The 17,693-nt window shown below is 39.9% G+C and overlaps 1 protein-coding gene across 1 annotated transcript in view; it reads right to left on the bottom strand.

Annotated features, from left to right (window-relative positions):
- Positions 1-17,693, bottom strand: part of LOC125121916 (ankyrin repeat domain-containing protein 26-like) — a 100,812-nt gene that overhangs the window by 37,056 nt on the left and 46,063 nt on the right. The window contains 5 exon segments of the mRNA XM_047770219.1: positions 1,738-1,879; positions 3,684-3,717; positions 5,683-5,853; positions 8,642-8,796; positions 10,517-10,872. Of these exon segments, the coding sequence (XP_047626175.1) occupies positions 1,738-1,879; positions 3,684-3,717; positions 5,683-5,853; positions 8,642-8,796; positions 10,517-10,872 (858 nt within the window).

The following is a 17,693-nucleotide window of genomic DNA, read 5'->3' as shown; positions in this document are numbered from 1 at the left end:
GACCATAACAGTAGATAAAAGAGGCACTTGAGAAAACTCAACCTCCTTTCCTGATGAAAAACCTCCAGCAACCTAGGAATACAAGGGAACTTCTATATGATGAAGAGCTATCATAATCCCATAGTTTACATCGTATGTAATGAAGAAGAACTGAATGATCTCCCCAGAAGTTAAGGAACAAACAGGAAGAGCTTCTTCTACTCCTGTTCAGCACAATATTAGAGTTTCCAGCCAGTGCAATGGATCAAAATAAAGACACAGGAGTTCCCATCGTGGTGCAGTGGTTAACAAATCCGACTAGGAACCATGAGGTTGTGGGTTCGGTCCCTGCCCTTGCTCAGTGGGTTAACGGTCTGTAGGTCGCAGATGCGGCTCGGATTCTGCGTTGCTGTGGCTCTGGCGTAGGCCAGTGGCTACAGCTCAGATTCAACCCTTAGCCTGGGAACCTCCATATGCTTCGGGAGCGGCCCAAAGAAATAGCAAAAAGACAAAAAAAAAAGAATATCCTAATGAAACAGTAAAATTGATTATTAAAAAAAAAATAAAGACACAGAAGACATTGGAGGGGAAATGAAGAAGTGAAACTGTCTGCTAACCAGCAGGCAACATGGCTATGTAATAGGAGTTAGTTGATTTCAACCTTGTGGGCCAGGCTGCTTGCTTTGGTAAATAAAGTTCTGAACTGCAGCCATGTCCATTAATTTACCTGTTGTCTGTGGTTATGTGCCCATGGCTCAATGGCAGAGCTGATTAGCTGGACAGAGAATGTGCTGGCTGCAAGTCTTAAAGATGAACTATCTTTAGTTAGATAGTAGTTTAAGAATGAAAAATCCTGACAACCTTTGCATATTTAGAAAATCTGAGAGAATCTACAAAAATCCACTGGAACTAATAATACATGAGTTTGGTAAAGTTGGGGGACTCAGAACTGATACACAGAAACCAACTCTATTTCTATAATTGGAATAAACACTCAGAAATTAAAATTTAAAATACACTAATTACAACTGCACCGAGAAAAAAGAAATCCAGTTACTCTCATAGAAGATGGAAAAATCTATACACTAAAAATGACAAAATATTCCTGAGAAAATCAAGGAAGATCTCTATAAATGGAGAAAAAGAGTTGTTTAAGGGTTGAAAATTCAACATTGTTAAGAAGTCAATTCTCCTCCAAATAAATCTGTCAATTCAACATAATCCAAAATTAATTTCCAGTAGAAGATCAGATTATTCTTAAAGAAATTGACAAGGTGATTCTAAAATTCATGAGGAAAGAAGGCTATAAAATGGGTACAAGATAAAGTTAAAGGACTGTGGCTTTAACCAGATAGCAAAGAGAAGCAGCAACTGGATTTTAAGCAACGGGGTACCATGACAAGACCAACATTTTCCAAATACATAGTAATTATGGTTACAGTGTAGACCAAGGTTACCCAAATATTCTAGGAAGGAAATGATGGAAGTTATATACTTCAGTATTCTAGGAGGGAAATGATAAGCTGACCTTGGGTGAAGGCCCAGGAGAAAAGTAGAATCACAAAATCGCAGTGAGTGGGAATTATCACAGCCCTTTGCCTGAGAGCATATAATAACTCATTATGTATTAATACAAATCATTTTTCTGAGACGGACAGCACAATAACATACCTGTAGTCCATGCGCAGTACTAGACAAGCTGTGTGTATATTACTATGCTATACACAAAAAGGCTTTCTGTTTATACAACAGGCCTACCTTTACACTCCATGCCAAGTTGTTCAATTAGCAACATAGCATTCATAGATTTAGAGGAAAGCAACTTACAATCCTTGGAAGCTGTTTCAGATAACTGAGTTAAGTCATCAAAGTCATCCATAGAATTAATTTTCTCTTTGACCTACAAATAAATAATAATCTTTCACAATGTCTCCCAAATATTTATTTAAAAAATAGGTGTACAGAGATGACAAACATCCATATTTTATGAAAGCAAAAACATAGATACTTCTTTAAAAAACCTTTTATGGAAAGGATAAATTTATTAATAATGCTTCTAAACTTTTGTTTGTTTTTCCAGCCACACAACAGCATATGGATATACCCAGGCTAGGAGTCAAATGAGAGCAGCAGCTACAGGCCTATGCCATAGCCAGGGCAACAGGGATCTTATTCACATCTGCAACCTATGATGCACCTTGTGGCAATGTTGGATCCTTCACCCACTGAGTGAGGCCAGTGATTGAACCTCCATCCTCACAGGGACAGCATTGAGGCCTTAACCCACTGACCCTCAACAGGAACTCCTAAACTGTTTTTTTCAAAACAAAGCAAGATTTTCTATTTTTTTCTCTTTCTTTCTTTCTTCCTTCTTTCTTTCTTTCTTTCCCTTCCTTCCTTCCTTCCTTCCTTCCTTCCTTCCTTCCTTCCTTCCTTCCTTCCTTCCTTCCTTCCTTCCTTCCTTCCTTCCTTCCTTCCTTCCTCCTTCCTTCCTTCCTTCCTTCCTTCCTTCCTTCCTTTTGAAAGGCCAGTCGAGTGAAAATCCCCCTCGTCTGGACTCGGAAGAGGCGACACCCCAAATCACTCACGAGAAGCGGTCTTGATGCAAACAGCAAGAGGATTTTTATTCCGAGCGCGCTGGGGCCCACAGTCGTACGCCACGCAGGGGTAGAGGACTGCGGCCCTGAGTGTGGAGTTGGGACAGCTTTTATGGGGTTCACAACAAAGCCCGCGCTTTTACAAAACTAATCACTTTAAAATATCACAAACCAGTCAATTTAAAACTTCGAGAGCCCGCGCTTTGTGGACCAATTAATTTTAAGTTGTCCTGGAGTTACCTGTTTATGCCTGTCCCTGGGTGGGGGAGACATATTGTCACCAAGATATATTTATCAGGATTTTCAACATTTTGTGGCACACCCGAGCTTACTGGGGTCGGTTAGACGATTAACTTCTCCTCTTTTTACCTTATGCAAGCAGCCTTACAGAAGCCAAACAAGCGGTTAGGAACCCTTTTCCCTGTTATCTCAAGCAGTTTCAAGAAGTTTCATGCATAGAGGCACATACTCAGGGGCCTGTTTTTCCCTTTCCACATAGTTTTGTACAGAACAGAAAGCAAGCCCTAAAACAGCAAAAAGTATGACCTTTTACCTATAGGGAACAGGGTCCGGAACTCGAGGGCACCCAGGGAGTTAATAAGAAGCTCTAAATGCCCTCGAATTCCAGGCCCAGCCCCCATCAGCTTCCTAAATTCTGAGGGGGTTGGGCTGTTAGGCTTTCATCCTTTCACTTTCTCTTTCTTTCTTTCTCTCTCTCTCTCTCCCCCCCCCTCTCTCTCTCCCTCTCTCTCTCTCTCTCTCCCTCTCTCTCTCTCTCTCTCCCTCTCTCTTTCTCCTGCCTACAGCATGTGGAAATTCCTGGCCAGAGATCAGCTGTAGCTGTGAAAATGCTGAGTCCTTAACCTGCTGGGCTGCAGAAGAACTCCTCTCTACTTTTCCTTTTTCTTTTTTCTTGTTTGTGGCTGCATGCCTAGCATGTGGAAGTTTCTGGGCCAGGTGTCACATCTGAGCCTCAGCTACATCCTATGCCACAACAATACTGGATCCTTAACACACTGCACCACACAGCAACTCCCTCTACTATACCTTTTATAAACTACCTCTTACTACAGGATACTATTTTTTATAATTAATTTTTTACAATACCTTGTTCTTTTCATTAGGTGTTCTCTTTATAGGTCTGAAAAAACAAAACAAAAAAAATCCTTTTTTGGCAAATATTAAATACTTAAAATACAAATACCTATACTCATTTTTTATATAAAATCATTGCATTGGCAATAAAGATTCTATAAAAGGGATTGAACAATAAATAGAGTAACATTTAAGGGCAAAGCAAACATACCAATAATAATATTAACAAAAGCATTAATGTTAGTTCAAGCTGACAAGAGAAAAACATTAATCATATTACTTGCATTATGTAATAGGAAGATGTATATTAGGTTTTTTTTGTTGTCATTTTAAATAAAAGCTAGCTTTTAAGACACTAAAACCTATTTGGAAAGTATCACTTAAGACTTCTTCTGAAAGAAACCCTTTTTAAAATCATGGTATTAATTTTTAAGGACTAACTAAGCAACTACTATGCATTATTATAAGCACTTTATGGGTCTAAAAGGCATTTTAATCCTCACAACAATTCTGGGAGATAGGTAATACAATAGGTACTTTACATGGAGAGGCTAAGCAACTTGCCCAAGCCCAGATAGCTCTTTAGTTACAGACCCAGATTTCAAACCCAGGAAACCTTCAACACTTATGTTTCAGAGCAGGCTAAGACAGTAATGTTTACATTTAAGTGTTTTAAAATCAAATGAATCTATATTATTATGCCATGTCTAGCTATAATTACAAATGATTTCTGAATCTTGCTCATGTTTTTAAAAATAAAAAGACTTTAGACCTAGGCAATATTAGAGATCTTTTTATTTATTTTTATTTTTGGTCTTTTCTAGGGCTGCACCTACAGCATATGGAGGTTGCCAGGCTAGGGGTCTAATTGGGGCTGTAGCCTCTGGCCTACACCAGAGCCACAGCAACATGGGATCTGAGCTGCATCTCTGACCTACACCACAGCTCACAGCAATGCCAGATCCTTAACCCACTGAGCAAGGCCAGGAATCAAACCTGCAACCTCATGGCTCCTAGTCAGGTTTGTTAAACACTGCACCATGACGGGAACTCCTAGAGATCTACTTTTAATGAAGATTTGCTTTTTCAAAAGAAGTTCATCAGCAGGCATTAATTCACCCATTCAGCTGTTTACTCATGCATTTACTATATCTTTATTGAGCAAACAATATGTGTCAAAGACAGTTTTAGCACAGGAAGCAAGGCTTATGTCATTTAGAACTTTATCATCCAAAAGTGGTAATCTGCAATAGACTTGTTACATAGTTTACTTGTCTGTTGTAGCTAAACAAAATCTTCCCTTATTCCCTAGAATCTAAACAATTATGAAGTTAACATAGTCTGATGTTTTAGAGTACCTCATGAAATCACTTATGCAAGGACCCTGTAATATCTAGAATCCTCAAGGAATGATTAAATCCTATTCAGTGTGGCCTAGATGTTTCTATATTTATAGTTATATAATTTTAATACATATGTATGATAGTACAACTTCTAGGTAATCATCTGCATATTCAATTATTTAAGTATATTACACTTCACATCCAGTGAACAAATCCTTAGCATTAAACTACATGAATAGAAGGATTGTGTACAGTTAGTTTACTACACTATTTTAAAGGCAATGGAATACAACCAATAAGCTTTCTCATGTTGCAAATGCAAACATCCTCTACCAGATCATTTCCTACATACAAAAATACTCCTGAAATACCCATCTTAACATAAGAAAAGAAAGAAAATGCCCTCGAACTCCACATTCCTCTTCAGTTATCATATGGTTCTCTACCCCTTTTCCTAGTAAATATTCTCTAAGGAGTTGTTTACTCATATTCATTCCAGTGTAGCTTCCATGGAGCCACTTAAACTACTTCCATCCTCATCTTAGCCATTCAGAAGTGTTCAAGTTAATAATTGAGCATGTATATTATATTATGCTGTTCTATTCCTAGAAAAAGTAGTCAATGCTAATCTTTTTTTCACCTAGAAATAAAGAATTCCTAAATTTTACCTGCCATCATCCTGATCTCTTCCACTTAAGCTTCTGTCATCATTCATGTGTAGTAAATCAATAGTCAGTGAATCAGCCTTTTCAAGTATTGGTGGAATCACAGGTCCTTTTGATGACCATTTTTCTCTTTCATTTTTCCATACTTCTTTCATACGCATGCTAGAACTGCTGCTTTAAAAAAAATCCATTTTAAAGCCAATGTTTTCTAATAATTTGACTGATAAGGAATAAAAAACAATTTTTGTAAAATTCCTACTCTTATCCACCTTAAGTAATTTATTAATTAAAAAAAAAACTACTATGAAGTACCAACAATATTCAAGGAAACACAAACTCTTGCTTCAAAGACAGTTTACAATTATGATACAATATGATATGTAAGAGTTGTAAGGGATTGTAAGGAAGGTTTTAGAGAGGAGGTGAAATTAAACAGAGGAGATCATGAGGAAAAGAAATGGGAGAAACTCTTTCTACTTAGAGATTAGAATGTGAGCACAATGATTAGGAACATGACATCTAGGTGTTTCCAAGGAACTTGGATGGTAAAGTACAAAATACATGCACATGAGTAGAGAGATGAGTCTGGAAAAACATTCTGAAGAATCTCAAATGTTACACTAAAAATCTGGAGTTCAATAGTTAGAACAAATGATTCAGACATGGGAGTAATATTTACATTTATACTATATTTTCTTTTGTTTTAAAGTGTAATAATGCTTAATTTAAATGATTTTTTTAAAAAAACCACAGGGTGGAGTTCCCGTTGTGGCACAGTGGTTAACGAATCCGACTAGGAACCATGAGGTTGCGGGTTCGATCCCTGCCCTTGCTCAGTGGATCAAGGTTCCGGCGTTGCCGTGAGCTGTGGTGTAGGTCGCAGACGCGGCTCGGATCCTGCGTTGCTGTGGCTCTGGTGTAGGCTGGCAGCTACAGCTCTGATTAGACCTCTAGCCCGGGAACCTCCTTATGCCGCAGGAGCGGTTCGAGAAATGGCAAAAAGACAAAAACAAAAAAAAATCCCAAAAAACCCCCAAAAAACCACAGGGCACATATAACCTGAAAAAAGCAATCAAGGGAATGTCTTGAGGTGGAAAAGTTACTTTTATAATATCCACATTCTGGGGTGACAGTGGCATCATGGCTATTCCTGCTCCCCTGCCAGCCAAAACGGGGAATCCATCCATGGACAAAACTGGCTTCATGGAAGTTATAGGATCTATCAGAAGACACCAAAGGTCCTAGAAAGAGTCCTGCCTACCTTGTATATTGAATAAGAGACATACAGAGCACATCCCAGCCTGGACCCAGCCTGGCCCATGAACTGGCCCCAGCCACACGTAGACACTTCCAAGAAGCCCCTGGAAACATTTTGCATAGATTAGAGAGCCTTTGTAGAAATCCATGTTTCCAGCAGAGAAGTTTCAGCACACCACTGGGGCAAAAAATACAAGGTTAGACACACTGGAGAGGGCATTTATTGAAGACTAGAAGAGGTGACTGCTACTTAAAAGGCAAAGACAGCAGTGCAAAACTTCAAGGAACTTGAAAAATCAAGAAAGCGTGATACCACCAAAGGATCACAATAATGTTCCAGTAACCAATCCCAAAGACATGAAGATCTGCAGTCTTCATAATAAAGAACCAAAATAGCAGTTTTAAGGAAACTCAGGGAGCTAAAAGAAAACACAGAAAGACAACACAACAAAATCAGAAAATAATAAATGAAATGAAAAAGTTAACAGAGAGATAGAAATAATAGTAATTAGGAGCTCCCACAGTGGAAATGAATCTGACTAGGAACTGTGAGGTTAAAAGTTCAATCCCTGGCCTCTCTCAGAGGGTCAAGGATGCGGCATTGCTGTGGCTGTGGCATAGTTCAGCAGCTGCAACTGAGATTAGACCCCTAGCTTGGGAACCTCCTTATGCCACAGGCACAGCCCTAAAAAGACCAAAAAAAAAAAAAAGAAATAATAATTAAGAAGGACTAAGTGGAAATTTTGGAGCTAAAGAATATAATGAATAAAAGGCAAAACACAATGAAGAGCACTGACAGCAGAATCAAAGCAAAAGAAAGAACCTGTGAGTTCAGAGACAGGAACTTTGAATTGATCCAATCAGAGGAGAACAAAGTAAAAAAGAATGAAAATTGTCTAGAAAGCCTATGTGAATTACCAGGTACCATCAAAAGCAACACTTCCTGAATTAATGCAGTTGAGATAGGGAGAAAGTTGAAGACAGAAAGATAAAAAGATAAGGAGAAGCAGACAAAGCTTATCTAAAGAAAAAAATAGCTGAGGACTTCCTAAACCTGGGGAGAGATTTGGACAGCCAACTTCCTAAACCTCATAGATCACCAAACTCAACATAAAGAAACATTCACCAAGAGACATTACAATAAAACTGTCAAGTCCCAAGACAAAGAATATTAAAAGCAGTAAGAGCAAAGACGCTTTTAAATTATAAGGGAACCCCATTAAATCCCTCAATGGGTTTCAAGAGAGTAGAATGGCGTATGCAGCATGCTAAAAGGAACACCAAAAATGCCAATCAAGAATACTCTATCCAGAAAAGCTGCCTTTCAAAAACCGAGGTGAGAAACACTTTCTCAGACAAACCAAAGTTGATGGAGTTCATCACCACTAGACCTGCCTCATAAGAAATACTGAAAGGAGTCAAGTTGAAAGGACGCTAATCAGTAACATTAAACATCTTTAAATATACAACACATGGAAAAGGTCAGGATATAGTCAATACAGAATACTCTAGTACTGTAATAATGTGGAGTGTTAAACAACTTAATATGAAGGCTAAGGCACAAGAACATTAAAAGTTATACTAGGGATAATATTTTACCCGTAGTAAAATATAAAATTTGTTAATCATGAACACTAATTCAAATAGAATGGGTTTACAAGAAAATAACAATAACCTACTGTTAAATACTGATATACATAGTTACCTATCAGAATCTCCATTCTCCATAGTAGGAAACCACTGGTTATTAGTTTTTCCTCTCTTTCTCTGTTGCATTAATCCACTGTCATCATCAGAGCCATGTTTGTTTTCTGATACTGCCATCACACTGCTTCTGTGCTGCTTCTTTTCTTTCTCAGCCTTCCATGAAAGTTTGACACCAAGGATGACTGTTATTACTTTATTCATTATAAAGAACTTTGTGTCTTCATTATTTGTCATTCACCTCAGAGTCTGCTCTAGTTTTAACTGCTAAAAATATTTTTGTGTTCACTTTATCATTACAAGCAAGAGTAACTTTTGTAAATTCTATTTTGTTCTGTTTGAGGAAAAGAAATAGAATTTCCAAAATTTCAAAAAGAGCTTTCTAAGGTGGTGTTATGTTTCTTAGTCACATCCAGTCTTCCCCATCTGACTGGCAGAGATAGAGAAGTAACAAGGCCAGGACACAGAATTTGTCCTCTTCTTTCTTTCCCACCTGGATCTTGTGTTAATCAGCCAGATTTAGAGGCTGTGCCACTTGGGAGCAAAAAGGAAACATTCTTCTTTCCACATTAAATCTACATTTCCTCAAATGCCTTTTATAATTCTTTTTTTTAATTTGGGTCCTGGGGATAAGCAAGAATGATGATGTTCAACAAAATACATGAACCGACATTTACTAAAACACAAGGAGCAGAGTGAAACTGATAAACTGTTAGTATGGAATTCTGGAAAATGAGTAATGCTCCCCAATTTCATATTCAATAACCTTAAAATCTAACAGCTAGGGGGTACAGAAGTAATTATCTACTTTAGCCCCACTACTTGCTGATGAGAATAAAACCAAGAAAGATAAATGATTTGCCCAAAGGCCCTAATGGAGCATTCCCTAGCATTTTATGGCAGCAAGAGATGATACAATTCTATAACACCCAATCTGATGAATCACCAAATAAACTCATTAACTTAATCAGTAAGTTAAAAATGTGACTTTGGCAAAGTAATTTAATGTCTTCCTCAGGGGCAGGGCTCATCTCCTTTATTTTTTCAAGGTGAATATCTCTAGGTTTGTCTATCTTTAAAACTCAGTGCACCTCTTATACAATAGAACAACCAAACAAATTTTAAAAATCTATTGCTGGGAGAAAATAAAACCTCAATGTAACTCAATACTCACTTTTCTCTTTTTGAGATGAACACTGGATTTTTTACTGAGGGTTATGCTACCTATATGAAAAACTCATATGGGAGCAAAATGTAGCAAACCTTACTATATTTTATGAAACAACATAATGTAAAAGTCTGGCTCAACAGAAACACCTGAAAGTGGTAATTACATAGCATGTAAGTGTACATGGATTTGTTATTCAAAATGCTTCAAAGTGGATGCATTGGAATTCTAAGTGCCGAGGGACTAAGTTAATCAGGTAAGACTGCACACATTAAAACACAAGGAAGAGATACAGAAACACGTGTTTATGTCCCTTCTCTCAGCCACTGATTCCTTCTCATTCTATGGAAGTGCGAGTTATTTTTAAGCCACAACATTTTAAAGGGGAAAAAACCTCCAACGTATTATATTTCTTAAGCAATTTCTACTGTGCTTACTCTGGCTTGGAAGGTCACATGGTAGCTAACATAGTTTCATAGTCCATAAGGAAGACTGACAAAGAGAGACTTAGGTTGGTTAAGGAACAAAAACCCACACAAATATGTTCCTGAACTCCTGTTATTTAGCTGGCAGAAATAACCTCTTTCCACCCAATTACACATTTAGATGACCTTGTTATATACATAAGCTATCTTCATATGGAGAAAATCAGAATGGATTTCAAAACTGATAATGATAAAAAAAAAGTCAAAACAAATGAAGCTTAACCTTTTTGCATTTGATTTTTTTCTTGTCCAAAGCCAGGAACTGTACATGTAACATGCCTACCTTATTCTTAAATCTTTGCTGTAATTCTTCCTTTAAATATATTTGGGATGTTCTGTTACTATTTGGTGGAAAATTCCAAGTTTCTAATTTGGGTTTGATGCTTTTCCTTTTTTTAGCACAGAAATTTCTTGCATACCACAACTTCTTGAACCAATCCTGTACTCGTTTGGTTTGATTAGAAGTTTTTTTAACAGCAGAAATATCATGATTTTTTCTTTGAATCATGGCGTTCATCTCCTCGGAGGAGGCAAGTGGCAAATCAAAAGGGTTTTTGTGATCACTAGACTGAGGGAGGTCTAGAGAAAGAAGAAAAAAAAAAACCTAAAGTCAGCAGAAGGAAGGAAATCATAAAATTCAGAGAAGAGGGGATGGGAGGCAAGATGGCAGAAGAGTAAGAGGACATGCTCAGCCTCACTCACAAACCCATCAAAAAACACATCTACATGTAAAATGACTCACAGAGGACATCAACTGAATGCTGATAGAAGCACTTAAACCTCCAAAAAGGGCAAGAAACTCTTGGCATAACTGGGTAGAACAAAAGAAAAAGAAGAGAGAGAAAAAAAAGGAATCAGGACCGGACAAGCATTCCCAAGAGGGAGGTGTGAAGTAGAAAGACAACCCACACCCTGGGAAGCCATCTAACTGGTGGAAAGATCAGCCGAGTCAGAGGGATCTCCAAGATGCCAAGGAAAGTGCAGCAGCAGATCTAAGAACTGAAAAGGATAGGGAGAGAAGCACAGATCATCTGAACCACTGGCACAGACACCACAGCCTGAGAAGTTTAGCTGGGGGCTGGGTGCTGAGACTTAGACTCCAGAGGTCAGTCCCTGGGAGATGACTGGGGTTGGTGGTGTGGAGACAGCCTAAGGGACTAGGGAGTGGTACACCTTGGGAGGGGGAAGCAGTACACTAAGGGCTGGGGAGTGGAAAGCCATGGCCAAGGGAACCCGGGAGAAGATACAGATGCACAGGAGAGATAAGGTGCCATTGTTGGGGAGGGGAAGGAGAAGGGGTGGGTCACTGCCACAGAAAAATCCTTGTGCACCAGTATGCATGAACTCCCCCCCCATCACAGAGGGAGGAGAGTCCTGGTGCAGCACCCTGCCCCGCAGAAGCCCAGAAGCTGTGCTCCAGGCCCTGCTCTGCCCTGCAAGAAGCCACATGCCACTCCACAATTCTCAGGTCCACCTCACCCCACCCGCCTCACAGGAAGCAAGCCCTGCTGCTTTGCAGCACTCTGGGCCTGCCCCAACCTGGGGAAAACAGGCACAGCTCTGCATCACTCTGGGCCACCTCGTCCCACTCTGTGGGAAGACACACACCCTTTGCAGGGCTCCAGGCCCAGCCCCAAACCACGGCAAGCCCTGCACTGAGCCACACTGCTCCAGGCCGCCACACTGTGGGAAGCTGAGTACTGCTTCACTGCACTCTGGTTGCTGCACACTACTCTGGCTGCCCCACCCTGCAGGAAGCCCCACTACCCATCCTAGATTGTGCCTCTCAGGCTCAGCCTCTTGCGACCAGAAGTCGCTTTCTAGCCCACCATAGACCTGGGGTCTCCAGCAGTGGGAAGCCACTTGCTAGCCCACAGTGGAACAGACAAGCAGGTGGTGGGAGCAAACCACCACAATTATCCCTGACTCCAGAAGTGGATGTGGCCTACCACAGCTAGGAATATCTGAACAAAAATCACTTGCAGCTCCAACTACTTCAGAGGGCATCACAGAGAAGGACACTACAATGGAACACCACCTGATGTTGATCTCACTCACCCAGGGAGCACACATGCACTGCATCTGCCACTGCCAAACATTCTGGGAGGGGCCCAGATGCTGGATCACTGTCCCTTCCTAGGACCCTGCAACTAAGAGGGCCTTGTTCAGCACATCCTGTGGGGGCTAAGCAGGACCAGGTGCTTCTTGCATGATTTACAGGTGGCAGGGGCAAGCCACGGAAGTTATCTCTGGCTCCAGAGGTGGCAGTAGCCTGACACCCCTAGGGGTCAGTGAACAGGCACCACTTGCCACCCCATTCACCTCAAGGGTATCACAGAGGAAGGCATTGTGACCAAATCAACTATTGGTGCTCATGCACCCTTGGGAACACACTGGCCCTGCTGTTGCCACTGCTGAATATTCAGGGCCATAACCATATGACAGAGCTCTGTCACTTCCAAGGATTCTAAAACTAGGAACAGTCTGTACAGGACCTCCTCTGTGGGCTAAGTAAGATGGATCACCTCATACATGGTCTACAGATGGTGGAAGCAAACCACCACAGTTATCACAGAAGCTAGAGATGGTCATGGCCCACTCCCACTAGCGGTCCATGAACAGGCACCATCTGTGGTTCCAATCACCTCAAAGGAGGGCACTGCAATCCAACAGAAGCTTTTAATGCTCTCACCCCCCTGGGAACTCATGCACCCTGCTGCAGCTACAGCCAAATTCTCTCATCACATTGCAGATCCCTCTAGAGCTCATTACCACTGCTCGGGGCCCTGCAAATAGGAGTAACCTGTGCCACCTTCTTGCAGGTCTCTGCTTCTGTTGAGAGCCCAATGATCAAGCACTGAATGCTGGCCCTACCCATTGACACCTTCTCCCTGAAAACATGCTGGCCATCCTGGGGATAACAGTCTGCTCACACCAAAGGCAGAGACAGCAAAGATTCAAATTCCCACAACAACAACAAAAAAGAAATAGCAACCCCTCCCCAAAAAAATACAAAGGGGTATTCTTGCATAGAAGTAGACTTACAAGACTACAGTTTGGCTTCTCAAGTTCATAGAAGGAAAACAAAAACACACAAGCAAGATGAAGAAGCTCTGAAACCATTCCCAGTTAAAACAACAGGAGAACTCACCTAAAGCAGTCAACAATGAAACAGACCTCTGCAGTCTGACAGACTTGGAGTTCAAAAGGGAGATAATGGAAATACTGAAGGAATTAAGAGAGGATATGAACAGTAATGCAAATTTCCTCAGAAAGGAACTAAAAAATATAAGGAGGAGCCAAGAAAAACTAGAAAAATCAATTGCAGAGACACAAACTGAGCTAAAGGCAATAAAGAGCAGAATGAACAATGCAGAGGAATGAATTAGTGATGTGGAAGATAGAATAATGGAACTCACTCAAACAGGACAGCAGGCAGAAAACCAAATGAAGAAACATGAAAGCAATATAAGAGACCTATGGAATAATATAAAGTGGGCCCATCTACACATAATAGGAATTCCAGGACGAAAAGAAAAAGAAAAGAGGATTGAAAATATATGTGAAGAAATTATGGCTGAAAACTTTCCAAATCTAAAGGATATGGATATCAAGATACAGGAAGCACAGAGGGCCCCAAACAAGTTGAACCCAAACTGGCCCACACCAAGACATATTATAATAAAAATGGCAAAAGATAAAGAGAGGATTCTAAAGGCAGCAAGAGAAAAGCAAAGTGCTAATTATAAGGGAACCCCAATAAGGCTATCAGCTGATTTCTCTACAGAAATACTCCAGGCCAGAGGGGAGTGTCAAGAGATATTTAAAGCACTGAAAGGAAAAAAACTGCAACCTAGAATACTCAATCCAGCAAGAATATCATTTAAAATAGAAGGGGAAATAAAGAATTGCTCCAACAAACAAAAGCTAAAAGAGTACAGCAATACAAAACCCATTCTAAAAGAAATACTGAAAGGGCTTCTCTAAATTAAAAAAAAAGGAGGAAAATCTAGGATGGAGGAAACCACAATTGGAAAGCAGTCACTTTAAGCCAGTATACAGATCTAAACATGAAGATGTTCAAAGAAAAAGAAAAAAAAAAAGACTTTAATTTCATATAGTGTGGGCAAGGGAAGTAAGAAAAATTAGATTCTTTTTAATTTTTTTATAAGGATGTGTTTGAGCCTATATGAGTATCAGGCTAAAGCAAGCAGAGACAGGAAGGGGTGAACATAAGTAAAAAACAGGGCAAGCACAAATCAAAACCAAATATTACAGTCACAAAAACTGAACAGAAAAGTATTCGAGCATAAAATAGATGGAAATCATCCCACCAAAACAAGAATGTAAGAAAAGAGAAACACAATCAACTGGAAAACAAGGTTTAAAATGGCAATAAATCATATTTATCAATAATCACCTTCAATGGCAAAGGACTGAATGCTCCAATCAAAAGACAGAAGGGTGGATTGGATTAAAAAGCAAAAACTTTCAATCTGCTGCCTACAAGAAACTCTCCTTAGGACAAAGAACACATATAGATTGAAAGGACGGGGATGGGAAATGATATTTCATGCCAAAGGACCAGACAGGAAAGCCGGAGTTGTAATACTCATATCAGACAAAATAGACTTTAAACCATAGGCCATAAAGAAAGACAAAGATGGACACTATTTAATGGTTAAAGGATCCATATAAGAAGGGGATATTACAATCATTAATATATATGCCCCTAATATAGGAGCACCAAGATACCTACAACAAATATTAACAGACATAAAAGGAGAAATCGATGGCAATGAAATCGTAGGAGGAGACTTTAACACCCCACTGACATCAATGGACAGGTCCTCTAGACAGAAAATCAATAACGCAACAGAGATTTTAAAGGACACAATAGAAAAGTTAGACTTAATTGACATTTTTGGGACATTATATCCAAAAACATCAGAATATATATTCTTCTCAAGTGCACATGGAACATTCTCAAAATTGCTCACATACTGGGGCACAAAGCTAACCTCAACAAATTTAAGAGTATAGGAATTATTTCAAGTATCTTCTCTGACCACAATGGCATGAAACTAGAAATCAACCACAGGAAAACCTACTACAACAACATGCTACTAGCTACTAAGAAACCAATGGGGTCAATGAGGAAATCAAGACGGAAATTTCCCAAGGAGGAGGTGACTACACTGAGAAATGAAGGCTGAGCTGGAAGCACAGAGCAAAGAAGGAAGAAGAACGCTGTAGACAGTGCACAGCCTGTGCCCATGCCTACCTGCAACCTACTTCTCACCAAGACAGAGGAACAGGTGCCAGTTTCCCTTCCTATCAGAAACAGCAAAAGGAACACAAACAGAATACATAACAAATGCTTTTCCAGACCAAGGGCTTCAGGCAAGGAAGGACAATGTTCCCTGAAAACGCATGAGGTTAGCCTGAAGAACACCCCAGCTCACTGCCTTGAGAGAATGTCCAGGCCACAACACAGGCAGAAGGAGCTGACCTGGAGGCCGCCAGGCTCCTTGAGTTGATGTGATGACACTGAGAGTCTGGTGGAACCAAAGCAGACAGAGGGCGTAGGTCAGAACATGAGAGAAGAGGGACTTCCCCAGTTGTGCAGTAGGTTAAGGATCCCATGTTTTCACTGCAGTGACTTGAGTTCCTGCAATGGTGTGGCTTTGATCCCTGGCCTGGCAGCTCCCATATGCCACCAGCAGGGCCAAAAATAAATGAATTCAAAAATAAATAATTGAATTTTCCATAAAACCCATGAAGCAAAAATTGAGAGAACTGCACAGAGAAACAAATACACAATTATATTCTGAGATGTCAATAGCCCTCCCTCAATAAAGTGACAGAATGGACAGGCTGCACAGCAGCAGGGATATGATAGACTTGAACACCAATATTCTTTTCAAGTAGCCATAGAACACTTACCAGAAAAGACTGTATTCTGGGTCATAAAACAAGGCTTAATAAAAGGAGTAAGCCAAAAAGATCTAAGTCATACCAAGTATGTTCCCTGATGACGAAGCAATGAAACTGGAAATGAAGAATGACAATAACTCCGGAAAATACTCAAATATTTGGAAACTAAATAACCCTTGAGTCAAAGGGGCAATGACAAGAGGAATTACAATGCATTTTGGACAGAACTTATAATGAAAACATGTTATCCTACCATCAATGGGATGCTGCTTACCTCCAGGGAAATTTAGAGTATTGGATGTCTGTTTCAGAAAAGAAGAAAGGTCTCAAATCAATGACCTTGGCTTCCTCCATAAGAAACTAGCAAAAGAGCACATTAAACTCGAAGAAATCACAAGAAGGGACATAAGAAATATCAAAGGCAAAAATCAAAGAGAAAGAGGACAAATAATACAATGTGGAAAACTCAGTGTAATCAAATGTTTTCAAGGGATGACTACAAGGTATAGACCTCCAGCCAGGCTGGTAAGGAAACAAAGAGAGAAAGGACAAATTACCAATTTCCAAAATGAGTAGTGCTGCAGGGTCTACTGATACTAACAGGATGACAGAGTAATATCATAAACTTTAGGTCAATAAATTTGACAACGCAGATGAGATGGGTAAGTTCCTTGAAAGAGAAAAATTACCAAAGCTCAATGCAGAAAGAACAAGCAAGCAAAATAGCCCTGTATCTGAAAAAGAAACTAAAGCCACAGGTAAATACCTTCCCAAAAATGAAAATTCCAGGCCCAGGTGGCTACACTGGTGAAATCTACCAAATTTTTTTGGGAGAAATATTACCAATTCCACACATATTCTCCTCAAACAATGAAGATGCGTTCCAGTTCTCCACTCGTTCTATGAAATTAGCATTATCCTCAAACCAGAACCAGTAAATAGTATTACAAGAAAGCGATGCCATGAAAACAGGAGTAAAAATTCTAAACAGGACATCAGCCAATTAAAGCCAAAAATACCTTCAAAAGATAATTCATCCAAATGGGGTCTATCCCAGGAATGCAGAATGCAGGGCTGTTTTTCTCTTTCAAAATCAACTAATGTCAATCCCTATATTAACAAACTAAAAAGAAACATCATATGATCCTATCGGTAGATAAAAAGATGCACTTGGCAAAACTCCGCATCTTCCTGAGAAAACCTACCAGCACACCAGGAATATGAGGGAACTTCTCCGATATGATAGAGACCTATGATAAACCCACAGCTAACACTGTATCTGATGATGCAAAACTGAATGCTCTTCCCGGAATACAGGGACTAAGACAGGAACAGCTTCTTCTATTCCTCTTCAGCACAATACTAGAGGTTCCAGCCAGCGCCATGGCCAAAGTAAAGCAACAGAAGGCATCCGATAGGCAATGAGGAAGTAAAACTGTCTGTGAATCAGCAGGCAGCATGGT

This window comes from Phacochoerus africanus, chromosome 3, assembly GCF_016906955.1.
Source record: "Phacochoerus africanus isolate WHEZ1 chromosome 3, ROS_Pafr_v1, whole genome shotgun sequence".
Classification (NCBI taxonomy): Eukaryota; Metazoa; Chordata; class Mammalia; order Artiodactyla; family Suidae; genus Phacochoerus; species Phacochoerus africanus.
This window is presented reverse-complemented; position numbering and strand designations above follow the sequence as displayed.